This window comes from Panthera onca, chromosome X (assembly GCF_046562875.1).
Source record: "Panthera onca isolate mPanOnc1 chromosome X, mPanOnc1 haplotype 2, whole genome shotgun sequence".
Lineage (NCBI taxonomy): Eukaryota > Metazoa > Chordata > Mammalia > Carnivora > Felidae > Panthera > Panthera onca.
Window position 1 is genome coordinate 87,173,797 of NC_138357.1, and position 27,840 is coordinate 87,201,636.

Genomic DNA, 27,840 nt, shown 5'->3' on the forward strand with positions numbered 1-27,840 from the left:
TTAAAATACATACAGATTGATAGATACAGAAATATAGATAGGTGTGTATACATGGATTAATATACATACCTCTATTTCCAAGATACTATTATCATAAACATGACCAAAAGACAACTGACAATCTGGGAGAAAATACATGTAACATCTATTGCAGTAAAGTGTTCATATCCTCAATATATAAAGAACTCTTAAAAATTAAGGGATGGGAATGCAAGCTGGTGCAGCCACTCTGGAAAACAGTATGGAGGTTCCTCAAGAAATTAAAAATAGAACTACCCTATGACCCAGCAATTGCACTACTAGGCATCTATCCAAGGGATACAGGTGTGCTGTTTCGAAGGGACACACGCACCCCCATGTTTATAGCAGCACTATCAACAATAGCCGAAGTATGGAAAGAGCCCAAATGTCCATCGATGGATGAATGGATAAAGATGTGGTATAAACACACACACACACACACACACACACACACACACACACACAATGGAGTATTATTCAGCAATCAAAAAGAATGAAATCTTGTCATTTGCAACTATGTGGATGGAACCGGAAGGTATGATGCTAAGTGAAATTAGTAAGTCAGAGAAAGACAAAAATCATGACTTCACTCATATGAGGACTTTAAGAGACAAAACAGATGAACATAAGGGAAGGGAAACAAAAATAATATAAAAACAGGGAGGGGGACAAAACAGAAGAGACTCATAAATATGGAGAACAAACTGAGGGTTACTGGAGGGGGTGTGGGAGGGGGGATGGGCTAAATGGGTAAGGGGCACTAAGGAATCTACTCCTGAAATCATTGTTGCACTATATGCTAACTAATTTGGATGTAAATTAAAAAAAATAAAACAAGATTAAAAAAGATTTTATTTTGTTTTCTAATGGCAAAAAAAAAATTAAGGGAAAAATTGGGTGCCTGGGTGGCTCAGTTGGTTGAGCATCCAAATTCGGCTCTGGTCATGATCTCATGGTTTGTGGGTTTGAGCCCCCTGTTGGGCTCTGTGCTGATAGCTCAGGGCCTGGAGCCTGCTTTGGATTCTGTGTGTGTCTCTCTCTCTGTGTCCCTCCCCTGCTCACTCTCTCTCTCTCTCAAAATTAAATAAACATTTAAAAAAATTTAAGGGAAAAAGGTCAAAAGAGCCAACAGAAAAATGGGCAAGATATGTGAACAGATAATTCACACATTAAAGGGGGATATTAAAATGGCCCTTAAGCATATGAAAAGTGTAATCTCTCTCATAATTAGAGAAACAGAAATGAAAACTACACTGAGAGAGGGGCACCTGGGTGGTTTGGTCGGTTAAGCGTCTGACTCTCGATCTCAGCTTAGGTCTTGATCTCAGGGTCGTGAGTTCAAGCCCTGTGTTGGGCTCCACTCTGGGCATGGAGCCTCCTTAAAAAAAGAAAAAAAACAACAACAACGAGAATGGATAAATGGATGGTGAAATATCTATACCACAGAATTCTATTCATCAATAAGAAGGGGGGAAATTCTGATATACACAACAAGTTGAATGAATCTCAAAAGCACTATGCTGACGGAAAGAAGCAAGACACAGAAGAGTGCAAACTGTCTGATTCTATTTGTGTGAAACTCTAAAAAAGACAAATACAATCTACAGTGACAGAAAGCACATCAGTGGTTGCCTGATGTTGGGGGGGGTGTGTCAGGATGGGGCACAAAGGAAATTTTTGTGGGGCAATGAAAATGTTTTATATATTGATTGTGGTAGTGGTTACAAAGTTGTATACATTGTCAAAGCTCACTGAACTGTACCCTTAAGATAAGTATATGTATTGTTAAAATAAACAAACAAGACAACAGGCCCAAAATGGAATTGCTTATGCTAAGCCCCACTTCACCAAACCAAGACTTAATTACAGTTTTGGCTCTCCCAGAAATAGAATCGTACACAGTCAATCAGGAATCACCTGATCAGCACTAGTTTGGTAGTCTGCCTGACAGACTCCTGCCATCCCTAAAGGAAAGTAACCTTGCAATAACCCATCTGGGTTTTTTGCTTAGAAAATTTCCTTATTCCCGTTCCCTTCCGGCCATAAAAATATTTTATTTTTGTACAGCTTCTCAGGGCTCCTTTCCATCTACTAGATTAGATGCTGCTGTAGCAGGATTCTCGCATAGAGTCACGATGCTGATGTGGTTTTTTTGTTTTTGTTTTTTGTTTTGTTTTTAGGAACAACTTTATTTGTGCCAGCATGGCTCAGTTGGGTTTTTACCCCAAGAACTGAGCACTGAATGCCACATGGCGTAGTTTTTTAAAATATATTTTTACTTTTGGGGCGCCTGGGTGGCTCAGTCAGTTGAGCATCTGACTTCGGCTCAGGTCATGATCTCACAGTTTGTGAGTTCAAGCCCCGCATCAGGCTCTGTGCTGACCGCTTGCTCAGAGCCTGGAGCCTGCTTCAGATTCTGTGTCTCCTTCTCTCTCTGCCCCACCCCCGCTCACGCTTTGTCTCACTCTGTTTCTCAAAAATAAATCAATGTAAAAAAATTTTTTTAAAAATATACATTTTTTTTACTTTTTTGTTTCCATATATGGTAACACATAAACATGTAGTCTGATTAAGTGGTCTCATGTTACAAGGTCTTGAGGGCTGTTGTCACGTATGTGTATAGCCAGGTTGCCTTGAGGTTTTGTTTTTTTTTCCTTAGGGAGGGGACCTTACCACACTGCCTAATTCAAATATATTTTTGCTTAAATAAACTCTTAAAATTTTTAATAAGCCTCGGTTTATCTTTTGGGGGGGGTGGGAGAGAGAGGGAGAGCATCTCAATAAGGTTCATGAAATTACAAAAGGGAAAAAGGAGCCTTGGCTGAAAACATTTTCCCACAGCAGGAAAATTATTTATCCCTATGAAATGAGGGCAGAAAAACCCACAAACGCTTCAATGAGCTACCATCTCTCGTCTCTCAGATCAGGGAAAAGTTTTAAATACAACATAGTCTGTTGGAAAGGCTGTGGGGAAACAGGCTGTCAAATACAATGCTAGTGGAAATAAAATTGGAACAGCCCTTTTGGTAGGAAATTTGTACATACCTAACAAAACTATATATGCACTTTTTGATGCAGCAGTCCTAGTCCTACGTATTTACCCTAAAGATATACCTCAGATAATACAAAAATACATATATGTACGAGGGTATTCTTTTCGGCATTGTTTATAATTAATATTGGAAACAACCTACATGGAAAAACATAGGAGAGTGGTTAAATTGTGTCTACATAATGGGGTACTGTGTGGCTGTGAGAAAGGAGATATTATCAAATGAAAAATGCAAAGCATGCTATCCTTCATGTAGGATAAATAAGATAATATACATATACCTGTTTATCTGAGTGAAAAGAAACACAGAAGGGATAAATCAGAAAGTAGAGTGGTTACCTTAGCAAGGGTGGGAGGGGCAAAATGTAATTCAAACAGAAACAAAGGAATCTTACTGCATTTCAAATAAATAACACAGCCTAATTGAAGGGGTTTGAGGAGGAGGAGAACTAATTCAAGTAGTTTTTGAACACAGTATTTTGACTACTATCATATTAAAGACAAAAGGAACTGTGTCAAATATTGAAGATTGTAAAACCCAGTATTTTGACTATAGACTGTCATGACGCTAAAGACAAAAGACTGTAATACAACTATTGACCTCTAGTTGGTAGGTTTGTTTTTTGAAGTAGTCTTATGGTTTAGCAATTTTGGTTATTTAATGTGTATGATTACACAAATAAGTAAATTTATTGTGGATAATGAGAGCCAGGTTTCTTTCTGTTGGAGAAGGGATTTACAAATATGGAAAGTGAGAAAACTAAAATGAACCTTGTGTTGTTGGGCTGAAATGTAAGGTATTAGTAATGAACTTATGTTTTCAAAATATAGATACCTATAGCAAAATATATAAATAGATATGTATGACTAGCTGGATTAGAATACATACATATATTTCCTAACTGTGTACACTAAGAGTGCTTAGAAACAATTAGACCCTAGTAGCAATGAACACTTTGTCAACTGGGGCTGAAAAAGAATAAGGTGAGTCTGTAGCATCTTGTAGTGCCAACAAGAAAGTGTTACAAAAAAAAAAAAAAAAAGAAAAGAAAAGAAAAACTGTGATGGCAGCATGCCAAAGGGACACAGAAGTCAACTTGAAGGAACTCCCACTGGCCAAATCCGGAACAGTTTGAGCGGCAAAGAAAATAATGATAGTGATTATAATTCATTGAATAAAATAAGTCTGTACAGCTATACATACATAAATGGAAGAGAAAGCTCTTCCTTACAGTAGAACAGCAACTAATAAATACCAAAGGAGTTGGTGTTAGAAAATCATCAATAAATACAGAAGCCAATGGTTCAGAAATTTTATATAGAAAGAATGATAAAGAAAAGGTGGTAAAACGTAAACAATTGATGAATTTGGGTAAAGGCTACATAGAATTTCCTTGTACCATTCTTGTTTCTGTGTACATTTAAAATATCAAAGTTAAGTTACCACCCCCCCAAAGAAATATTAAAAAAAAATAGCGTGCTAGTATTTATATGTTTCTAAGCAGGCTTTCTAATGTTTTTCTTTATCCCAGATAAAAACTACTGCATGGGTGGCGGGCGTTGCAGAGGGGGCCAGAAAGCACAAGAGAGGATTATAGAGCATTTTACTACTTATTTGGATGTTCCTGGTGTTTCGCCATCCTGTTTTTGTTTTGTTTTGTTTTTTAAACGAAGTTTGATTCACTGCCATTCTTTCCTCTCAGGTATTTTAAATTTATTTGTGCCTAGGTCCTTTACCTAACATGATTTACAGCATCATATCAAGAAAATTAGCGTCAAATCTTACCAAAAAAAAAAAAAAAAAAGCCAAGGGCTTCACAGGGGGCGGGATTCCCCTCCGGGGTCACACGGAGGAGGGCGGGAACAAGACCAGCGCAAAGCTTCCGCTTTCACTTCTAACATCATAAGTCAACCATTCTCATTAAAGGAGTACGGCGGAAGGGTGATTTTCTGTCGGCAAACATTTCCCTAGCGACGAGTCCAACCATGACACAGGGATACCACAGGGTCGCATCACAATGGGTACTTTGTGAGAGCTCAAAAGCCAGATCAGATGACCTAGTTTGTGGTAAAACATTAAATTGCAATTCACTTGACCTGTCAGTTTCATTCTCTTCTATCTGTCTCTAAAATACAGAACTTCCGGGGTAGACTCCTCCCCCTCCATTCCTGGCCGGTGGTTTGATCCGGCCAGAATACTGACAGGAGGGACGAACTGCGTCTGCGCTGAAGGCTGTCGGGGGGGGGTGGGGGGAGGAACATGGCGCAAGCTCTGTCTGAGGAGGAGTTTCAGCGGATGCAGGTGCCGCTCACCGGGGAAAAGACCACCGCGTTAACCGACGGGGGGCGGGGTAGAGAGAGGTCGGGCCACCGGCTTTGAGAAGGGGTTGGTTGGGATGGACCTTGAGTCTAAGGGGTTGGTCTGGAGAAGGGAAACTGAGGCTCTGAGTGGTGAGACTGTTGGATTCCGAGAGATACTATTGGGCTCTGAGGGGTTGGATTCTATTAGCTTTGTGGGCGGAGGAGAGAGTCCTAGAGTGGGTGATACCTTACTCAGACCTGGAGGGGACGAGACTTTTGGGCCCGTGCGGGGGACACCATGGGTCGGTGATAATAACATTGGGTTTTGAGGGAAGGAAATCCTGAGAGGGCGAAACCATTTTCTCTGGAGAGGAAGGAAGCAGACGTTGGGCCATTTGCGTCATGGTGGGGGGAGCCCTTGAATGGGCAATACCATTACCCGGTGGAAGGTGGAAATGTTTGTGGGAGATACCACTATGCCGAGGAATTGGGGAAAGAACCCACATGCTGTCATTGTTCCTGAGAGGTGGAGATCCTGCGTGAGTGCTGGTACTGGATCCTAAGAGGTGGTGGTACCATTGGGTGATTACAGGTGATCCCATTAGGTCTGGGGTGAAGAGGACCCTGACTGGGTAATACCGTTAACTCCTGTTGGAGAGAAGACCAGAAGAGGTTAAAGAGTGTTACCTCGGACCACATGGAGGGGAAATCACTGGGCTTTAGGGAGGTACCCTAATTGGGTATCGACCACTTGATTCTTTCTGGGACAACTCTGAGATCGGATGAAAGGCCAGAGTAGGCCCTTGTTGAGAGAGTTCCTTACTGGGGAAGACCATTGGATTTTGTGTGGGAGGAGACTCTGAAAGGGGGAAGCCCTGAGTGGGATTCTGTGGGAGGAGAGGAAGAACTCCAAGTGAGTATAGGTAGTCCTTTGATCCTTGAATGAGAGAAACCAGTTGTCCCTGTGTGATGGAGGCTTAGAGTGAGAGGGTAAGATCACTGGACCATGAAAGGGGAAGTTAAAACTTGTAACTTGTGTGGGGAGATTCCAAGTAAGAGTACTCACTCAACTGGCCCACCCAAGGCTTTGTGGAGGAGAGACCCTGAAGGATGTAGGACCATCACATTGGATCATGACTGGGGAGTTCTTGAGGGATGTGGGGGACCCTTGGGTGAGGAAGATTGATTTCACTGGGCCATGAGTGAAGGAAAAACCATTTGGTTCTGATATATAGGGATTCTCCATGTGTTACAAGGGTGTACAAATTGGGTCAAGACAGGTAGATCACTGGGTCTGGTAGAAGAACAGGGCCAAGCCCTCTGACCTTAAGCCGACCACCAGGGGGTGGAGGCTGGTGCCATGGGAGGAGGGAAAGATCTTGGTGGGGTAAGGGACAGTAGGTCTGGGAATAACTGGCCTCAGTGCCTTATAGGGCTGTTGGGAAGGGTATGTTATTTGGAGTGGCCCATACCTCACTCTCCCTTAATTCTTGAAAGTGGTTTGGATGTGTTTTGAGAGTCTTGGGGGTAAGGAGGATCCAGGCAGCCCCCAACTTAGTGTAAGTTGGACAGGAGTATACTGGGCCCTCTTTCCTTGAAAAAGGAGGAATGCAGGCCCCTGTCCCCTATACTCAGGAGCCTCCAAGTCTAGCCAAGAGTATAGACAATACTCTTCTATGACAGAAAGATAGAACAATGTTTAGTGTCTGATGAGGCCAGTGAGGATGAGGAGGAAGAACTTTATCCTGTGGGCGTGGAGAACCATGGAACATGCATTTGAGCAAGAACCTGCTGGAGCAGTGCTCTGTCATGGCCTGAGTGCTGAGTGAATTGGAAGAGGATAGAAAGAAGAGTGAGGCTGGCTGTGGTTATAAGTAGAGCTAGAGAAGGTAGGACATGGGCTGAGGGGCTGGAGGCTCATTTAGGATGCAGGGTACATAGGTCTTAAGGAGTGGCTAAAGAGGCATGTGGAAGACAGCAGGATCCGTGGGGCTCAGGGGATTGGTGCCCTCACTGTGAGAGTAGGGACACATTCCTGACCAAGTCATTTCCCTTCCCTGCCTCCCCCAAGGCTCAGCTCCTGGAACTCCGGACAAATAACTACCAGCTTTCAGATGAACTACGCAAGAATGGTGTTGGTGAGCCAAGAGGGTTTCAGTAGATGGGGGTGGCTTTGGGAGATAAGAGGCCAAGGGAAAAAACCTCAGAGGCCTGGCAGGAAGACCTTTCAGCTTCCTACCACTGACTGAGGCTGAGACTCCCTGCTTTCCCCACACTAGAACTCACCAGTCTTCGACAGAAGGTCGCCTACCTGGATAAGGAGTTCAACAAAGCTCAGAAGGTACCTCCCTCCACCCAATCACCCACCCATTCTTCCCTGTAGCCCTCTGACTCATTCACCTAGCCAGTGAGCACCTACAGGGAACCAGACCTAATGTTACATGCTGTCATCAGTTATTCAAAAAAACTCTTCACAGAAGTCTCTTTAGTTTGCTAATTTTATCTAATCCTGCTTAATTATTGATTTTTAGTTTACTCTTAATTCATTTTCAATTTCAATTACTTATTCTCATTCACTACCTTCTAACTAAATAGTCACATCCAGGGGCACCTGGCTGGCTCAGTCGGTGGAGGATGCGACTCTTGATCTCAGGGTTGTGAGTTCAAGCCCCACGTTGGGTGTAAAGATTACTTAAAAACAAAAAAATTCTTGGGCTGCCTAGGTGGCTCAGTCGATTAAGCGTTGGACTCTTGATTTTGGCTCAGGTCGTGATCTCATGGTTTGTGAGGCTCTGCCCTTGGTATTCTCTCTCTGCCCCTCCCCTGCTCACACTCCCTCTCTCTCTCTCTTTCAAAATAAATACATTTTTAAAAATCTTTTAAAAAATAGTTACATCCATGGGTGAATCTGTTTTGAATCTGCCTTTTTAAATTGTATTTTTAAAAATTTTTTTGAGAGAGAGAGAGCAAGAGAGAGAGGGAGAAAGAGTGCACAAGCAGGGTAGAGGGGCAGAGGGAGAGAGAGAGAATATTAAGCAGGTTCCACGCTCAGCGCAGAGCCCGATATGGGACTTGATCCCATGAACCTGGGATCATGACCAGAGCTGAAATCAAGAGTCAGACACTTAACTGACTGAGCCATCCAGGTTCCCCCCTTGAATCTGCCTTCTATCCTCCACTCACACTCCTGCCTTGTGCTCCCACTTCCCATCCCTGTCCTGGCCCTGTTGGTAAATTGAGACTAAACCTACCTCTCAGATCATCTGAAGATGAATTGCATGTAACCTATTATGGCCCCTCAAGGCATTCAAGGCCCTCCTTTATCTCTTTCTTCCTGTCCCCATGCATAACTCAATGTTATGTGCTCTATAAATATTTGTTAGATGAAGGAATACAGAATGCGGAAAGTCTGGTAGTCCTGAAGGTGAGCTTCTCTTTGGTAGGGTGCTGATTGCCCAACCTGGCAGTGCCCTCAGCTACCCAACAAGGGAGCAGCAGTTTTCATGGTGCATGGGAGGGATCCACATAGATGTGTTTGGACTGATGTAGAAATGAAGCCACAATTTCTGAGCCCAGAGACCCAGCCCATGAAGGGTTAAATACTAAAACTCATGAACAGTTTCCAGAGCTTAGAAGAAAACATGTAAACAGGATGTCGTTCACTCACTCATTTCATCATTCCTGTGGACTACAAATTTCATTCAAGTTCTGTGGTTAAAGACACTCCCATCCCTTGAACCTGTCATCATTACCCACCCCCTTGACACTTGCCACAATGTTTCCATACCCTAGTGAGGGAGTCCATCTCTGTTCACCTTATCTCTCTTCCCACCCCCTCACCCTTAGGCACTGAGCAAGAGCAAGAAAGCTCAGGTAAGGGGACCCATGGTGGGTGAATGTGTCTGGGAGACTGAGGGGCGATATTTCTGTATGCTGGGATCTCCTAGTACTGGCCTTTCTTTCTCTGTGTGTGCACTCACATCTGTGACTACCTCACTGTCACCTGTTTCTATGTCTGTCTTTATTTTCCTGTGTTTGTCTCACTCTGTGCTTCTTTCTGTGTCTTTCCTTCTCCCTTTCTCCCCATCCTTCTCTCTGAGTCTCTCTATGCCTCTTTTCCTGTTCCTCTCTGACTCTTGCTTCTCTCCCCATCCAACCTTCCCTTTTTCTCTCCCCCGCCTGTTCCTGTCTGCCATCATTTCTCTTCTCTCCCTTTCTTTATCTCTCCCTCTGACTCCTTGTTTCTCTCTCCCCCTGTTCCTCTGTCTCTTCTTGACTCATTTCTTTCCCTGACCCCCTCTCTCTTGCCTCTGTTCTTTTCTCCCTCCTTTGATCTCTCTGTTCCTATCTTTCTTTCTGCCTTTTTTTCTCTCCCTCTCCATCCCTATATATCCCCCTTCCGTCATCTCTCTCTACCTCCTCTCACCTATTTCTATCTACCCCTCTCTTTCTTCCCACTCTCTCCCCTGCCATGTCCATCTTCCCTTCTCTCTACCCTTCCATGTCTGTCTCTTTCCTTCCTTTTATCTCCTGATTTCACCCATCCCATTCTCTGTACCCTATGTTCCCCCCCCATCATTTTCTCCCTGTTTCGTTGTCCTACCTCTCCATCCTTTCTGCCCTTGTTGGAGACCCTGCCCTTGTCTGCCATTGCAGGAAGTCGAAGGGTTGCTAAGCGAAAATGAGATGCTGCAGGCAAAGCTGCATAGCCAAGAGGAGGATTTCCGCTTGCAGAACAGCACACTTATGGCGGAGTTCAGCAAGGTGCTGGTGCCTGGGATTGCCAAAGGGGATCCAAGGGCGTATCCGAGGGGAGGGGCCACCTGGGCTAAAGTCTGAGGGCAGCTGAAAGTGGTTGGACAGAGGCTGGCCCTGGATCACTGTCCATGGTGCTGAAACATCCTTGCTATGTGCTGGGGGGCAGTGATTTGACAAATGGGGCTGCCGACTGTGCTGCGATTAGAAGGCTGCAAGCCCTGAGGACAGCTGATTCCAGACCAAGGCACTCCTTTTCTTTGAGCTTCAAGTTCCCTTGTGTATATTTGGCAGCTGATGCTATGAAGCTCCAGGGCATTGGAGGGTCTGGAGGGTCTTAGGTAAAGTTCTTATGCCTAGCATGAGATGGAAAGATGTTCTAGCTGCTTCCCTTTACTCTTCCTTCCCTTCATCTGACATGAGCCTGGAGTTCTAGTTCTTCTAGATAATTCGTGCTGGATTGGATCATTCTATCTCCTCACTGGTTTTAGTGTCCTGGCTGTTTCTGAATCTACTAGGGAGTTAGAGATATTATCTTTTGTTTCTTTATCTATCTTCTGTATCCATGATCAATAAGTCTCTAAAGTTTTAGTGTGTTTTGAGGAAAAAATTATCACGGCAGCAAAAATGGTATTTCCAGGGCTGCATGGGAGAATGTAGTACTTAAGACCTTAAATAACAAAATACGAAAACAACCTTTAAACAGTTACAATATCGGGAGAGGTGATTTAACAACTCTAAGTTAAGAACCATAAGGCCTAGATTAAACTCTTGGCTCTGCCTTTTACTAACTGTAATCTTAAGCAAGTCACTTGACCTGCCTGTTCCTTGGTTCCTAGATGTTTAAATTGGAAATGATAACGACAGTACCTGCTTTGCAGGGATTTTGTGAAGATTGAATGGATTAATGTCTGTACACCACTTATAACGGAGCTTCACACATAGTATCAGCTATGTAGGTGTTAGCTACTATCTTTTTATTATTACTGATTCATTTTCCCTCTAAAATATTTTTTGACTATTTAAAAGTTTTGGATCCATCCTGTGGCCCTGCTCTGCCTCAGCCCTTACTGCCTCTTACCTGCTCTATTCCCACAGCCTTCTTGCTGGTCTCCTTACTTCTAGTTTGTCCTACCAGTCTGTGCCCTAGAGGTTGTCCTGACCTGCAGGCCTAACCACATCACTCCTTTAAGCAACAACTCCGAGTGGGTCCCTGACCCTGACTGTTCAGACCCCCCGGTGCTCATGTAATAGCTGACCTCATCACCTCACTTCTCACTGCATCCTGCCTCCAGCCTCAATGGTATCATGGTTCTTTTAGGATGAGGCAGGGACAGGGATTCCTCCATAAATATAGCTTGTGTTTTCCAGCACCTGTCCTGGGCTAGGCACTGGACCAGGTATAGAACCTCCTTCACACTCCCCCTCCTCCTCCTCCTCCTGGGAACTGGAAGTGCTAACAGAGAGACCTGGATTCAAGGCCTACCTCTACCACTTATTTGCCAAGATATTTCGGCTCAATTTTTCCTTCAACAAATAGTTATTGAGCACCTCCTTCATGCTCTGTGTTCTGGACATAGTTGTGAGCGGCACAGAACAGCCCCCACTCTTAGGTAGCTTATATTCTGCTTATGGGGTGGGGAGAAAGATAAGATATTAAAAAATAATAGTAGTACAGATAGCTGACAGTTACATAGTGGTTACTGTGTGCCAGGTCCTGTTTGATGTGTTTTACATTATTCACTCATTTATTCTTACAACAGGCCAATGAGATATTAGTAGTATCCCTACTAAGCACATGAGGAAAACTGAGCCCCAGAGAAGTAAAGTAATTTGTCTCAAGGTCACATAGCTAATAAATAGCAGAGTAGAAGTTCACATCCAAGCAGTCTGGTTTCAGAATCTGTGCTTGTGACCCTATGTTACAAAATAAAGTTTAATTGTCGATCACAATTTATAATCCAAAAATGTGCAGAGCTTTAGGAAATTAGCGTACTAGGTAAATTTAATTGTGATTAGTACTAGGTAAAAAAAGAAATTAACAGAGTGCTGTGACAGAGAGTATTGGGATTTCTGTGTTGGGGGATTACTACTTCAAGGAATACATCTGAACAGAGCACTGTAGGATGCAAAGGAGACAGTCATGTGAAGAACTGGATGAAAGGAATAGTGTTCTGGGTAGAAAGTAATTCCAGGCAAAAAAATAAAAATTCTCTGTAGGTCTCAGTATTCTCATCTGGAAATGGGGTTTTAGTGTCACTTATCAGGAATGCTCTGCAAACTGTGTTTTGGCCAGGAGTCGAGCAAGGGGCTGGCCTAGTCTTATTTGCATTGTACCTCGCTCCAAGGCCGAGCGCTGATGATGGTGGAAGGCGGGGGGAGGGGGTGGCTGTGGGTAGCACTGGCTTTGGAAATGCCCTGAAAGCTGTGGTGCCTAGGCTCCCAGACACAGACCCTTCACAGAAGAGGTGTGGCAGCAGGGCTATTTGTGATGTTGACATCTGGGACCAGCAACTTCCAGAGGAGCCTGAGGTCTTGAATTATGACTATGAGGTTGGGATTGGGCAAGCAGAAAAGTGTTCTTGGTATCCTCAATCCTCTGTGACTCTGCCACTTACCAGATGTGGAATTTGAGGTCATTTAACATTTGTGGCTCAGCATCCTTATCTGTGAAGTGGGGGGGGGGGTAGATAATGAGGAATGACAGTACCTACATCACAGAGACATTATGAGAATTCAGTGAACTATAAAGTAAATCAGCCAAGTACCATGTATATTTCAGCAAATGTTGTTTTGATTCTCTGCTTTTCTGCTCCCTCCCTCCTCCCCTGTTCAGCTCTGCAGCCAGATGGAGCAGCTGGAGCGGGAGAACCAGCAACTGAAGGATGGGGCTGCCAGGGCAGGCACTACCCAAGCTGGGAGTCTTGTGGATGGTGAGCTGCTGAGGCTGCAGGCCGAGAACACAGCCTTGCAGAAAAATGTGGCAGGTACAAGGAGGCCCTCCTGGGAGATGCAGAGACCTTGGGGGCTGAGTAGGGTGTCTTCCCCCTGGGGGCAGGGGAAAGGCTTCAGAATTAGGCTTGGCCCTGCTATGAACCAGTGTATAACTTTGGACAAGCCATTTCACCTCTCTGAGTCAAAGCTTCCTCATCTACAGAGAGCTTGTAGGGATGTACACTCCCCGGAAGATTGCAGTAGAGCTGAGCTAAGAGGTGGTAGCTTTCTTAGTTTTAGTTCAGTGCCTGGTACCTAGCAAACGTTAGATTAGCAGATTGAACATCAGAAAGGAGCTGTTTGCTAAACGGAGAAAGTGAACAAAGGAGCTTGGGGGAGATTCTGAGCCCAGATTGTCAGTGGGGTCTGGGATAAAGGCTAGTAGAGTGTGGGTCCCAACGTGGGGATGTTTGGGGCTTGTGGCGTGGTGGGTGGTAGTTTGGTGATCCGGAGGGAGACTTTGTAGAATTTGGTTGAAGATGAGGTTATAGGAGGATTCAGCTGTAAGTAGTGAGTAGAGGATGGTGGGGCCTGGGGGGTGGAGGGGTGGGGCTCAGGGAAACCAGCTTGGGCTGGTCTGATTGTAGACAGGATTTCAGTGGATGGTAGGGCTTAAAAGATTTGTGAAGGGAGGTGCCCAGGTGGCTCAGTTGGCTAAGTGTCTGACTCTTGGTTCCGGCTCAGGTCATGATCTCATGGTTTGTGAGTTCGAGCCCCAAATGGGGCTCTGCGCTGACAGCACGGAGCCTGCTTGAGATTCTGTCTCTCTCAAGATAAATAAATAAACTTGAAAAAAATATTTGTGAGAGGTGTGGATGGGGCTGAGCCTTTGTTTTTTAAGCTTTTGGTCATTTTGGGCAGGGTCTCTTCTACCTGAGGGATCCAAGGCCAATTCTCCCATCTATTTGAGGCATGGCAAAGGTCTTCGGAGACCACCTCATCCATCATATATTTCTGTTCTACCCACCAGCCCTGCAAGAGCGCTATGGGAAAGAGGCCGAGAGATCCCAAGCTGCCAGTGAGGGCCAAGGGGACCCCCCAGGGGGCCCAGCCCCTACTGTCCCAGCCCCCATGCCATTGGCAGAAGTGGAGCTGAAATGGGAAATGGAGAAGGAAGAAAAGAGATTGCTCTGGGAGCAACTGCAAGGCTTGGAGGTGAATCTGGGTCTGTTGGGGCTGGAGTGTCAGGAGGCAGGCAGGTGCCCTAGCTCAGTCTATGGTCCCACGGAAATGTCTGTGACATCACCATCTTATGGGCTAATGGATTAGGAAGGCAGGAGGGTAGGGGAAGCCACAGGCCTCACCTCCCCCTTTGCTGAAGATAGCTCCCTCCCTCATCCTTCCCTGCAGAGCTCGAAGCAGGCTGAAACATCCAGACTGCAGGAGGAACTTGCTAAGGTGGGGCTGCTGAGTTTTCCCTGGACTTTGTTCCACCCTACTCCCCACCTGCCATGCTTCCCCTGGCAGGGCAGGAGGAGCGGAGTACCCCCCTCAAAGCCTCAATGTCACTATCTGTGAAATGAGAGACTCACATTTATGTCTCAGAGTTGCGTTCAATATGGAATAGGCTAATGTGCTTCCTCTGTCTTGTGGCTGGCAGGCCACATCTTTCTCTTATGTGTCCTCTCAGTTCTGCTTGTTCATCCGTCCATCGTGTAGACTGCTGGCTCTTATCTTAGGTGCTGGAGACCCAGCGATGAGGCAGGCGATCATGATCTTGCCTTCCAGGCCTCCTCCCCTAGCCATTCTATGATGTGGCTGTCAAGCAATATGTTGGGGGCATAAATGCTGGCCTTTGGAGCCTGAGGGAGCTGGGTTGAGGTCATGTTGTTGCTCCTGACCACCTGAGCAACCAAATTACTTAACTCTTCTGAGACTCAGTTTCCCCATTTGTAAAACCAGTAGTACTCACTTCTCAGGACTGCTCTGAGGATCCCATGAGATAACATAAGTAAATTCCAGCTCCAAAAAAGGACTTAGTAAGAAGTGTCTATAAATATTAAATTTTTTTTTTGTATTTATTAATATGCAATCATTTGCATCCCCCTCCCTCACCCCACCCCAGCTCTCTGAGAAACTGAAAAAGAAGCAAGAAAGGTAAATTTCTTTTTTTCCCAAGGTGGGGAAATGAATTTTGAGGGACTGGAGAGGGGACTGACTTGTGGAACTGACCCATCTATGTCTGTCTTTCTGTGCCCAGTTTTTGCCGTCTGCAGACAGAAAAGGAGACACTATTCAATGATAGCCGGTAACTACCAGGGGTGGGTGTATTGGTGGACAATAGGGACAGTACCCAGCAGAATTGCCTGAAGACCACAAGGGCAGAGGTGGGAGACGGGTCCTCAGGCCATGGTCAACATGCCCCCCCATCGCCCTCAGGAATAAGATTGAGGAGTTACAGCAGCGGAAGGAAGCGGATCTCAAAGCTCAGTTGGCTCGCACTCAGAAGCTGCAGCAGGAACTTGAGGCTGCCAATCAGGTGAGGGGCTGGATTCTGGGATTGCTGGGGTAGAGACCAGGGCCAGGAGTCCAGGGAACCCTGAGGTCTACAGAGACTGGCTGTGGAGGCTAATAGTTCTTGTGTTGGAAATATAGGGACTGGATGGGTACTGGACCCCCTTGGAGCTAAGAAAGTGGGAATTAGGGAGCCCCGAGAGCCCTAGGAATTGGCCTGAGTATGCATGAATCAAAGATCTCAGGGGGCTGAGGACTTGGGAGCTGTGTGCCACAAGGTTGGATGAATCTCAAACTCTGGGAGTTTAGGGATAGGAGTCTAGAGTCATTGGGGGCTGGGAGCGAGAGCTGGAGTGAGCCTGAACTCCCTGGAGGTTTGGTGATTTTGAGACCTTTGGGGGCTGCATAGATATAAGACTTTCTTTTTTTTTAATTAGTTAATTTATTTGGGGGGGGAGGGGCAGAGGGGGGAGAGGGCATCCCAAGCAGGCTCCACATTGTCAGTACACAGAGCCCGATGTGGGGCTCAAACTCATGAACTGTGAGATCATGATCTAAGCCAAAATCAAGAGTCAGTCACTTAACCAACTGAGCCACCCAGGGGCACCCTCTAGATACAAGACTTTCAAGGGTATGACAGGTGCGCCTGGAGGCTGAGTGTGTTTGAGGCCCTCAGGGTATGGGGGCTGGTTTGGGGAGCTGAGACAACTAGTAAGTTGGATTACTTAGGCTAAGTGGTCCTGAGACCTCTGGAGGCTGTGAATAAAAACAAAGCAAAACAAAACAAAACAAAACAAAACAAAACAAAACTGGTTAGTTGAAGACATCCAGAGACTGGAGCAAAAGTCTGAGAGTTAGAGGCTAGGGGACTTTAAAGCCTCCAGGCTTCCCCCTAGAGCAGGTGAGTCTGAGATCCCTTGGATTAGGGATATGGTGGTTTGGGGGTCTAAGGCTGGCGACAGAAGTCTGGGTAAAGCTGGGTCTTCAGTTACTTAGGTCTGAAGATCCCCAGAGACTGGGGACAGGAGTGGCAGGTGGAGGGGGGGGTAGTCAGTCAGCTATCACCAGGAGCTGGAATCTAGGAGACTGTAGGGGTTTGAGACCTCTAAGGTTTGGAGCTATGAGTTTGGGTGGACCCTAAGACTCTCGGGAGCTAGCGACATAGACTGAGTGTGCCTGAAACCCATGGGGATTGGGGTCAGGAGTCTGAGTGACACTGTAGTCCCTGAGGTCTAAGTGTGTCTGAGAATCCTGGGGCCTCCAAGCTAGCATCTGGGTGAGTGTGAGACCTCTTTTGGATGGGAGTGGAGTGAGTTTGAAATCCCTAAAAACCTAGATGTTTTCTGAGATTCTTGGAGTTAGCATATGGGGTCTGAGGCCCCTGGGGGTAATGACTTAGAATTTGGGTGAGTCTGAGTCTGATGGCTGGGTAGTCCGAGGCCCTCAAGTGCTGGGAACATTCTGCTAGGGGGTCAGAGAGGGATCCTGTATGGTTATATGTACCCCAAGGGAGACTGAGGTCTAGAATGGGCTCCCCTGATCTGGTCCCTACAGAGCTTGGCGGAACTAAGAGATCAACGGCAAGGGGAGCGCCTGGAGCATGCAGCAGCTCTGCGAGCCCTACAAGATCAGGTACATGGTAATGGGAAGCTTCTGGGAAGTAAGGGGATGAGTAGAGGGCAGCCTCAGCAGGTATCGTACAGGCAGGCAAGGCCCCAGGGGTCCTGTCTCCCCTAGTCGTGGGTGCGCACCCGTGTGTTTTCTTTCTTGGCTGTGGGTAGGTCCTGTCCCCTTGTTCTGGACCCACTCTCACCTATTGTGGGGGTGGGGCCAGGTGTCCATCCAGAGTGCAGACGCACAGGAACAAGTGGAAGGACTTTTGGCTGAGAACAATGCCTTGAGGACTAGCCTGGCAGCCCTGGAGCAGGTACAGGATACCCGGGAGCCCTCGCTTATCCCTCCCCAGTTTCCCGTCTCCTTCTGCTTCTGATCCACATCAGGGCAGAGCAGTCTGGACCTCCTGCTGTTGTCCTGCCTCTGTTTCTGCTTGATTCTCAGCCTCTCCTCTCTGATGGCTTCCACCCTTCTCTCTGGCCATCCATCCCTGCTTCTCTTGCATTTTCTAGTTTCTCTCCAGTGAAGTACAAGAAGTGTACCAATCGTGGTGTACACTCAGTGAATCATGTCTGTCTGTCTGTCTCCATGGGGCCACCACCCAGATCAAGATGTAGAGCATTTTCAGCACCTTGGAAAGTCCCTTTTACCCCTTCCCAATCAGTACTTCCCCAGAAATAACCACTCCTCCGACCTCTAGTGACATAGATTAGTTTTACTTGTTCATTAGCTTCATGTAGTGGAATCAGACACCCATTTTTGTGCCTGGCTTCTTTCCTGTGAGGCTCATCCATACTTAGCATTGGTCTGTTCTTTTATCTCTGTTTACTATTCCACTGTATGACCATACTACATTTATCCATTCCCCTGTTGATCTCTTTATCTCATTCGTTTTTCCTTTGAAATTCTCTTACTCTCCTGGCTCTCTTTCCACCTCTCTCCTTGTCTCCCCAGAACTGGGAAGCTCACACCCTATGGCTGGCCCCTGGGTCCCTTTTCCCTCCAATTCCCATCACCTCCGTTTATTTCAGATCCAAACAGCAAAGACCCAAGAACTCAATATGCTCCGAGAAGAGAATACTGGGCTGGCAGCTGAATTGCGGCAGCGGCAGACTGAGTATGAAGACCTCATGGGGCAGAAAGATGACCTCAACTCACAGCTGCAGGTGACATCTCTGGCTATGACCTGTCTTCTCCCGGTTCCCTAGTGCTGGCTCCGTGGAGTCCTACATGAGGTGCAGGGAGAAGACTATGGAGTCAGGAGGACCCAGGTTCCAGTCTGGTTTCCTGACTTATTAGCACCTTGTGTCCTAGACCATGTTGTCTTCCTTCGCTGAGACTGAACCTCTTCAGTTAGACAGGATAGCCATTTTGAGTCTATAGTAGAAACCAGAACCATAGTGGATTAAATAAGATAGAAGCTTCGTTCTCTGTCACGTAAGAATCCGGGTGGGCTGTCTAGGGATGGAACAATGGCTTTGCAATTACCAGTGACCCAGATTCCTTCCACATTGCAGTTCTGCCACCTTCAACATAAGACTTCTATCTTGGCAGCCAAGATGCTTGCTCAGGCTCCCCTACCATCATGTTTGTATTCTGTCTGGAAGGAAGGAGGAAAAAGGGAAGGGCCCAGCATGTCCCTTTCCTTTATGAGTATAACCTAAGTTACACTCACTACTTCTTCATACAGAAATTAATCATAGGGCCACACCTAACTGCAAGGGAGGCAGGGAAAAATCAGTTCGACAACCATGTGTCCAACTACGAAATCTATTGCTAGGGACAGAGGGGAGGACACATAGAACACTGGGGAGCTGCTGCCAGTCTCTGCCATGGTTCTCATCTAGAAATGGAGAGAACAGCACCAACTTTACTGGGGTTAGGGGAGACCAGTCTACCAGAAGCGTCCTGGGTGACCATCACCTGCCGGAGGCTCTTTATGAAACTCATCTCCTTTGTCCCCTCATTAGGAGTCATTACGTGCCAATAGTCGGCTCCTGGAACAACTTCAAGAAATCGGGCAGGAGAAGGAGCAATTGACCCAGGAACTACAGGAGGCTCGGAAGGTGGGCAGCTCTGGAAGCCAAGAGGCTGCAAGGGGAGGGATTGGCCCTGGTCTGTGGGGAGGGAGCAGGTGATGTGGGCAAACGCATGGCAACAGGAAAGGATGGAAAGTGACCAGTTCCGTGAGGATAGACGAGTGACTTTGCTGGTTCTGTGGGAACGGGGAGGAGGCAGAATTGGGCTTGTTCCTTGGGGAGAAGGTGGTAGGCCGCGTCTGACGTTGAGAGAGGAGATTGACTGGCATGCTCCTGCCCCCCAGAGTGCTGAAAAGCGGAAGGCCATGCTGGATGAGCTGGCAATGGAGACCCTGCAGGAGAAGTCCCAGCACAAGGAAGAGCTGGGAGCGGTCCGACTGCAGCATGAGAAGGAAGTGCTGGGGGTGCGTGCCCGCTATGAGCGGGAGCTCCGAGAGCTGCATGAAGACAAGAAGCGGCAGGAGGAGGAGCTCCGTGGGCAGATCCGTGAGGAGAAGGTGGGTGGGTGGATGGCGATATCCTTCTGTCTCTAAAAGTGGGAGAGCACAGCATCGCCCGTGGGCCAGGGGATGGTGTGGGTGAGGTGTCCGCTCCTCCGCCTGCCCCATCCATGACGGTCTCCCCTCTTCCAGGCCCGAACACGGGAGCTGGAGAATCTCCAGCAAACGGTGGAAGAACTTCAAGCTCAGGTACACTCCATGGATGGAGCCAAAGGCTGGTTTGAACGGCGCTTGAAGGAGGCCGAGGTGAGTTGGTGCCTGATGAGGCACAGAGGCTACTGGGGGACATCCATGCCAAACCAGGGGACTGGGAGCAGTCAGGCCCTGGAATTTCCTGAGATACTCTGGACTTGGACATCCCCGCAGCCCCACCAGCTCCACAGCAGCCATCCAGAGGGGAGTCAAGGGATGGCCATCAGTAAGGCAGGATGTCAGATATGCAAATTTGAAAAGGCATCTCTTCCTTCTGAACCTGTTTCTGTCAGGAAATTATTGTAATATACTGTTTGTTTTTATGACATCTGTTTATTCTTTTATTTTTCTTTTATTTTTTAAATTATTTTTTTTATTTTTGAGAGAGGGAGAGAACATGAGTGAGCGAGGGGCAGAGAGAGGTGAAAAGAGAGAATCTTTTTTTTTTTTTAATTTTTTTTAACGTTTATTTATTTTTGAGACAGAGAGAGACAGAGCATGAACGGGGGAGGGTCAGAGAGAGGGAGACACAGAATCTGAAACAGGCTCCAGGCTCTGAGCTGTCAACACAGAGCCCGACGCAGGGCTCGAACTCACGGACCGTGAGATCATGACCTGAGCCGAAGTCGGCCACTTAACCGACTGAGCCACCCAGGCGCCCCGAGAATCTTGAAGCGGGGGCTTGAGCTCACCTAATGCGGGGCTTGAACTCAAGAGCCGTGAGACCGTGACCTGAGCCAAAGCCAGATACTTAACCGACAGCCACCCAGGCGCCCCTGTAATAATATACTGATTTTGTTCAAACAAGGATTTTTACTGCCATTTTTTTTGAAGACTCATAATAATACCTCAGAGGAAGTGTCACATAATAGTGAAGAGCACAGACACTGGAAGTAGTCATTTGCATGAGTTTGCATCCTGGCTGGGCCCCTTGCTAATTGTGGGCAAGTTACCTGACCTGTGGCCTGTTCTCTTCACCCGTAAAAAAGGGATAATAATAATAATACCTGTCATCTAGGTATTATGGGAGGATTGTATAAAATGAGTCAATATATGTCAAATCCCTACAACATTCCTGGCGTGCAGTAAGTGCTGTGTTATGTTTTGTTAAATAGAATAAAATGCAGATGTCAGTCTGTGATGCAAACAGCACAGCCCTGGATGTGACACTTCTGTGTACTGCCTAAGGGCACACAGTGTTCCCTGCAGGAGTGTCTCCTACATGCCCGCAGGCCCCTGCCGCCATCACATCCCTCACTGGGCGTGACGTCCTCTGGGAGGCCATGGCCAGACCCACCACTTGTCTCATAGGAATCTCTGCAGCAGCAGCAGCAAGAGCAGGAGGAAGCCCTCAAGCGATGTCGGGAGCAGCACGCTGATGAGCTGAAGGTGCCCCCCTGCATGATGGCATCCTTCTCTCCCGGGAGGGCCAGGCCCTAGAGGGAGGACAGAAGTTGCCCAAGTAGAGGCCTGAGCTGCCCTCTGGTTTGCAGAGCAAGGAAGAGGAGCTACAGGGTGTGCGGGATCAGCTCCAGCAGGCCCAGGAGGAGCGGGACTGCCACCTGAAAACCATCAGCAACCTGAAACAGGTCACTTGTCCCTCTGCCAGTCCAGATACAGCCTGGGCCTCAGCACATAGTAACGGGGCGGGGAGGGAACGCACTGCACATGGCCGTTGTGGCAGCCACCAGCCACACCTTCTCTATCCCACAGGAAGTGAAGGACACAGTGGATGGGCAGCGAATCCTGGAGAAGAAGGGCAGTGCTGCGGTATGATGGGGAGGTGTCCAAGCATGGCCCCCCACCTCTGGGTCCACTGGGCCTCAGCCCTCCCCTTTCCCCCTGTTCCCCACAGCTCAAGGACCTCAAGCGCCAGCTGCACCTGGAGCGGAAACGGGCTGATAAGCTGCAGGAGCGACTGCAGGACATCCTTACCAACAGCAAGAGCCGCTCTGGTGAGGGACCAAATGGCAGGGGGGGGCTGGGGTGCAGGGGAGGAGGCCAGGCTGGGGCCCAAAGGCCAGAGGTATTTCCTGTGCCTCGTTCCACCGGGCTGTCCTGCGCTTTCTGTCCCTCTTGAACTTGGTGCGTCTGTCTGTCTCTCCTCTGTTTCTCCTGCTGTCTGCATTACCTCTTTCTTTTTCATTTTTTAAAAATTTTTTTATGTGTGTTTATTTATTTTGAGAGAGACAGAGACAGCGTGAGCTGGGGAGGGGCAGAGGGAGAGGGAGAGAATCCCAAGCAGGCTCCACACCATCAGCACAGAGCCTGATGTGGGGCTGGAACTCACAAAACCATGACATCACGACCTGAGCCAAAACCGAGAGTCGAATGCTTAACTTGACTGAGCCCCCCCGGGTGCCCCTCTGCATTACCTCTTTCTGTGTCTCTCCTCTGTTTTGGTCTCTCTGTGCCGCCTTGTGCCATCTCTCTGTCTCTCCTTTTCTCTCTCTCCCTGCTTTCTTTCTCTCTTCTCTCTTTTCCCCTTGCTGCTTTTTCCTTCTCTGTCTCTATCTTCCCTCTCTCTCTCTCTTCTCTGTCTTTGTCTCTGTCTCTGGATCCCCCCAACTCATACATATTCCCACACCTCACTTGGCGTCTCTAAATTTCTTGTAGCCATTCTCTCATTCTATGAATAGGGACTGAGCCCCCATGCTCACATCCAGGGTCTTTGATAGGAAACCCCCCAAAACTCTGTCCTCGGGGAGCTCCCGGTTGAGCTAGAGAGACACACAGCAGTGCAGCATTATCACCATGCAGCTAAAATCCATGTTATTTCTGCTGCTTAGGGCAGAAGATACAACAAAAACCCTTGAGTTGCTTTGGACTTTATTTTTTAAGAAGGAAATGGCCTATAAATACATTTAAATAAATAGATAAGACACAGTGATGATAGCTCTGGTGCATCTCCCACATCATAGGCTCAGAGAAAATTGCTCCCCTGTCCCCCTGCAGCCATCGACTCCTGCTGGAGACCCTCGGGGTGGGATGACAGCCCCCTTCCCTGATACCCAGAAGCAGCTGCAAGAGTAGAGGCCCGAGCTCGGTGGCCCTGTTTTAAGTGACATGGCAAAAATGGATGTATCGCACACCCAATCTGTGTCTCTCAGAGACACTGGGTCTCCTGAAGTGACCTCTTTTTATAAAGGAGTTTTGTTTCTGTTTTGCTAACCGATTAGTGTATGCATCAACAAGCAGATTCCAGTGGCTTGCCATACATCGTCCTTGTCCATTAGATGAAATCTGGATTTAGGTTCATGGCTACATGTCCGTCTCCATCTTTTTTCCCCTCTGGTCTCTGCTCTGACCCACGTCTCTATGCCCGGTCTCTATTTGCCTCTCATCTGCTGTGGCTTACTGTCTCTCTGGGATTTCCCCTCTGCGTGTGGGTGTGCCCCCTGTGCTCTCTCCAACTGTCGGTCTTCCTTTCTGCATAACCCACGTCTGAGTGAGTGCATATGGCCCTTTATGCCCGTACGGGTCCACATTGCCAACTTTCTCCCAGCTGCTTCACCTTTGTTTCTCTTCTGGTGTGTGTGTTTGCCTGGAGAGGCAGCCACTTTCTCTGTTTCTGCCTCTCCCTGTCGTACTGTCTGCTTCCACCTTGCCTGTGCCCGAGTGTCACATCGCCTCCTTCCATCTCCATCAAATCTATTTCTGCCTCTTCCTGCCAGTCGCTGCCCTGGGACCCTGGGGGATTGGGGCTCAGGGTTCTCTTCTCTCTCTGCCCAGGCCTTGAGGAGCTGGTTCTGTCAGAGATGAACTCACCAAGCCGGACCCAGACTGGAGACAGCAGTAGTGTCTCCTCCTTCAGCTACCGGGAGATCTTGCGGGAGAAGGAAAGCTCGACTGTTCCTGCCAGGGTAAGGGGCTAGGAAGAGCCGACAGCCCAGCCTCTCCTACCCAGATTCTGGGGTTCCACCTTTTCTCCTCCCCTGCAGCCATCTACTGCTCTGGGCCCAGCACACACATTTTCCTGTCAACTGTTCTCCAAGCTTGCCAACTTGGATTCAGATTGCCAAACCAGGGATGGGCAAGTTATTCTCTCTGACCCTCTGTTCCCTCATCTGTGAACTAATTCCACCTTTCCTGGTGTCATAAAATATGTAGCTCATAGAAGGTGCATCATCTCTATGGGAGGTCCTTTTTTCCAACTCATAATTATCACTTGTGACTGTCGTCTATAATGTCAGCTTCCTGGGCTGGCCACTTTTCTTTGGAAATGATTTGTTATCAATCTGTAAGTAGTATGTGTGCTGTATAGAAAGATTTGAAAAGCACCCACAAGCAAAGACTTTTAAATCCAAAGAAACCACATCTTCACCATCCAGAGATCCAGAGGTCACCACTATAAAGCCTTGGTTCACACCCTTCTAGATCTTGCTCTTTTTTTTTTTTTAATGTTTGTTTATTTTTGAGAGAGAGACAGAAAGTGAGCCCGGGAGGGGTGGAGAGAGAGGGAGACACAGAATCTGAAGTAAGTTCCAGGCTCTGAGCTGTCAGCACAGAGCCTGACATGGGGCTCGAACCCACAAACTGCGAGATCATGACCTGAGCTGAAGTCAGATGCTTAACTGACTGAGCCACCTAGGTCCCTTGAATCTTGGTCTTTCTTGAACCTAAATGAGATCATAAGTAACCCATTTTTGTTCAGCTGATCTTTACCCTCCCAGTTTTGTAAATTTTCATCTCATCTGGTACTTTGGCCTTAATCACATCTCTCTGGTTGGCCCCAAAATGTCCTTGATTGCTGGTTTTGCGAAAACTAGCATTCAGTTTCAGGGCTCATGTCACATCTGGCTGCTTTATGTCCGTTAAGTGTCTTGAGTCTAGTGTGGTCCCTTTTTTCTTTTTCATGGCACCAACCCACAGAGGAAACCACCCAGTTAACCTGCAGAAAGCATCCCACCTTTTTGGTTTTCCTGCTGGCTTCCTAGTGGTGTCATATTTCTTGTCCCTCTGTCCCCTAGTTTTCCTGTCAACTGGAAATGAGATCTCATTTGTTATAGGCCCTTCATTCATCTTCTCAGGAAGGAAATGACTTGGTGGCTCCTATGTCCCTCTTTAGGCAAAGGGAGACCCAGAGCCTTTGCAGGTGCTGAGACTTGCCTATAGCCCCCGTCACAGAGCCCGTCCTCATCCCCCCTGGCTCCCTCCCAGCCCCTGATCCTATCTGGGGCAGGTGGCAGCGCTGAGACAGGGCTGGCCTCTCCCCTCCTCTTCCCTGCAGTCCTTATCCAGCAGCCCTCAGGCCCAGCCTCCGCGGCCAGCAGAGCTGTCAGACGAGGAAGTGGCCGAGCTCTTTCAGCGCCTGGCAGAGACACAGCAGGAGAAATGGATGCTGGAGGAGAAGGTGCTGCCTGCCTGCCTGTCCCCACTTGGCACACCCTTGGAGAGGAGGCTGGGGCGTTGTGTGTGTGTTGGGGGGCTGCCTGGCTGGGCCCCTTGTTGTGCATGAACATGCTGGGCCACCCTGCAGGTGAAGCACCTGGAGGTGAGCAGCGCCTCCATGGCAGAGGACCTTTGCCGGAAGAGTGCCATCATTGAGACCTACGTCATGGACAGCCGGATCGGTCAGTGCTCCATCCCTAGCCTCACCCACCATCCAGCCTCTGACCTGCCCCCTCCTGCCCCACTGTTTCCTCTCCTCTTGCAACTCAGCAGAGTTACTGACAAGGACCACAGCTGCCGGAGGGGAGAGCAGGCCAGGCCTGTCACTGTGTCTGTCTTTCACCTCGGCTCTTCCCTTCTGCCAGGGTCTCTCCTTTCTCCAGTGTGTTTCTCTGTCCTTCTCTCTTCCCCCCACCTCTTCTATCTGCCCTGCCTCCTCATCTTGTCTCACTGCTCCTGCTGCCTGTCTGTCTTGTGCCGCCTCTGGACGTTTTCATCCTCTGCATGCATACCCCTTTGGGGCTCCTTATCTGTTCTTCTCCCCTCTCCCACTTTCTCTCCTCTTTTGCCCCCCTCTCCCATCTTCGTTTCTTTTGCTCCTTTCTTTCACACCTTCTCCAATCCCTGTTTTCCCCGTATTGATCAGAATAACATGGACTGATCAACGTGCTGAGAGCTGACCGTGTGCTCTGCGCTTTGCGTGCAGCCAGAGACACTTTTCCAGCTCCACGAATTGTTTGTTAGCCCCATTTCTCAGGGCTGCACAGGTAGTAAGTGACAGCCAGGTTTCACATGGCAAGGCCTCTGCCCCCTGCATCACGTGGCTTCTCCCCCCACTTTTTGCCCCCACTCTCTGTTTCCCTCTTTTCTGCCCCATCTCTGTCATCTCTCCTCCGGCTCTGCCGAAGGGGTGGTTCTCAGCCTGGCCCCTTGCAGATGTGTCTGTGGCAGCAGGCCACACAGACCGCAGCGGGCTGGGCAGCGTTTTGAGAGACCTAGTGAAGCCAGGTGACGAGAACCTTCGGGAGATGAACAAGAAGCTACAGAACATGCTGGAGGAGCAGCTCACCAAGAATATGCACTTGCACAAGGTGAGTGTGGCCTACCAGCCTACCCATCTGTCCATCTAGCCACCTCCTCCCTCCACACCCACCTGATCCCCCCACCACACAGCCCCCAGGTCATCAGCCCCCTACCCATCTAATCGTCTGCCCCATGTCTTTCCACCCATTTCCTGACATACCCCTCTCTCCCTCTTACCTACTCATCAGTAGCCCCTTGTCTTACCTTTTACCCACCTGCCCAGCAACCTGCCTGCCTACCTGTTGTTGCCCACCTGTTTGCCTACCATGGATCCCCGATGCATCCACCCAAACGTCTACTTGCTCATCCTGCCCCCCAGATATTCCCCCATTTCTGGGGGAGTCAGAAATTATGCAGACCCAATTATGCCTCTGAGAAGTGAGCTCACCATTTAGTGGAAAAGATGGTCGTGAGGTGAGGGTTGTATCCTCCAGCCCTCACCATGCACAGCTGGTGATCCATGCCTATATCCATATCCCTGGGAGGCTCCCCCTCCCCTCCCCCCCACACTTATCTTTTCCAAGCCCAGCACACTGCTGGGGTTCTGTGAGCCTCTCAAAATACCTTCCTGTGCCAGGCTAGACATAGCTGGGCATTGATTAATGAGGTGAGATGGATGACACCCCAAGCTTGGTGAGGGAGCTTCCCCTGCTGCTTCCTCTGGCCCCTGATGGCTCGTTTGTTTCTTAGGACATTGAAGTTCTCTCCCAGGAAATTGTGCGGCTCAGCAAGGAGTGCGTGGGGTCCCCTGACCCAGACGTAGAACCTCGAGAAACCAGCTAAAGACCTGCGAGCTGCACCTACTCCTTCCCCTCCCCACCCACCAGGAAACCATTCCCTTGGGCTGCGGTGGGAAAATGGGACCGCCAAAATCAAATAGGTTGGGAGACTGGACATTAAAGGGGTTGGAGGCCTGATGGCTGGTGTTAATGACCCTGTTTTAGGGCAGAAGCCCCTGGGGAGTGGGGATCCTGAGGGGAGGGGCAGGGATTTCTCCTCCTTCTTGGCCCTGGCTCCCAGGGGCCTTTGCCTTCATCTCTGCATGAGCTCTCCCTCCCCAGAGACCAACTCTTTTTTATTTTATTTTATTTTTTAATTTATGTCTGGAAGCCTGGCTACTCTGCATTTGGGATTGGGGATGTTGGGTGGGGCACGGTCCATGTTCAGCGTTCTAGCAACATGTGTGTGTGTGTGTAAAGGCTGCAGCCAAAATACCATCTGGCCAGATGGGCCCACCCACTGACTGTCTACTCTCATTCTTTCCAACCAGGAGGGATGTGCTGGTGATGGGGAGGTCACACCATTGGAATGGAAAGGGAGGTCTCTGGTGGCATGAGGAGGGTGGTCTCTGGCTACAATTTTATCCCCCTTCCCCTACCTTCACCCAGCTGTCTCCAGTCACTGTGGGCCCACCCCTCAAACTGAATGGAACAGAAACATGGGC

General features: G+C 48.2%; 1 protein-coding gene across 3 annotated transcripts; it reads left to right on the forward strand.

Moving 5' to 3' along the window:
• Positions 1-5,253: 5,253 nt before the first annotated feature.
• Positions 5,254-27,636, forward strand: GRIPAP1 (GRIP1 associated protein 1). Of its 3 annotated transcripts, none has more exons than XM_081793405.1 (26): positions 5,254-5,375; positions 7,446-7,512; positions 7,654-7,715; positions 9,221-9,247; positions 10,031-10,138; positions 12,966-13,116; positions 14,094-14,278; positions 14,474-14,521; positions 15,189-15,220; positions 15,324-15,371; positions 15,503-15,602; positions 17,132-17,209; positions 17,412-17,504; positions 18,223-18,357; positions 19,162-19,257; positions 19,515-19,727; positions 19,863-19,976; positions 21,234-21,311; positions 21,416-21,511; positions 21,636-21,692; positions 21,778-21,877; positions 23,655-23,785; positions 25,153-25,275; positions 25,402-25,495; positions 26,250-26,404; positions 27,087-27,636. In XM_081793405.1, the coding sequence occupies exons 1-26, from the start codon at positions 5,334-5,336 to the stop codon at positions 27,177-27,179; spliced, it is 2,526 nt and encodes an 841-aa protein (XP_081649531.1). In that variant the 5' UTR covers positions 5,254-5,333; the 3' UTR covers positions 27,180-27,636. The 3 variants fall into 3 exon arrangements, with proteins under 3 accessions (XP_081649531.1, XP_081649529.1, XP_081649530.1); XM_081793403.1 differs by lacking the exon at positions 5,254-5,375 and adding an exon at positions 5,836-5,913; XM_081793404.1 differs by lacking the exons at positions 5,254-5,375; positions 14,474-14,521 and adding an exon at positions 5,836-5,913.
• Positions 27,637-27,840: the final 204 nt, after the last annotated feature.

Bases quoted from the DNA above. Each gene is read 5' to 3' on its own strand.
- GRIPAP1 (XM_081793403.1), top strand. From the start codon at position 5,851: ATGCCGAGGAATTGGGGAAAGAACCCACATGCTGTCATTGTTCCTGAG. The intron at 21,512-21,635 runs GTCACTTGTCCC...TCTATCCCACAG, and splicing joins CCATCAGCAACCTGAAACAG to GAAGTGAAGGACACAGTGGA. The intron at 21,878-23,654 runs GTGAGGGACCAA...CTCTCTGCCCAG, and splicing joins CAACAGCAAGAGCCGCTCTG to GCCTTGAGGAGCTGGTTCTG.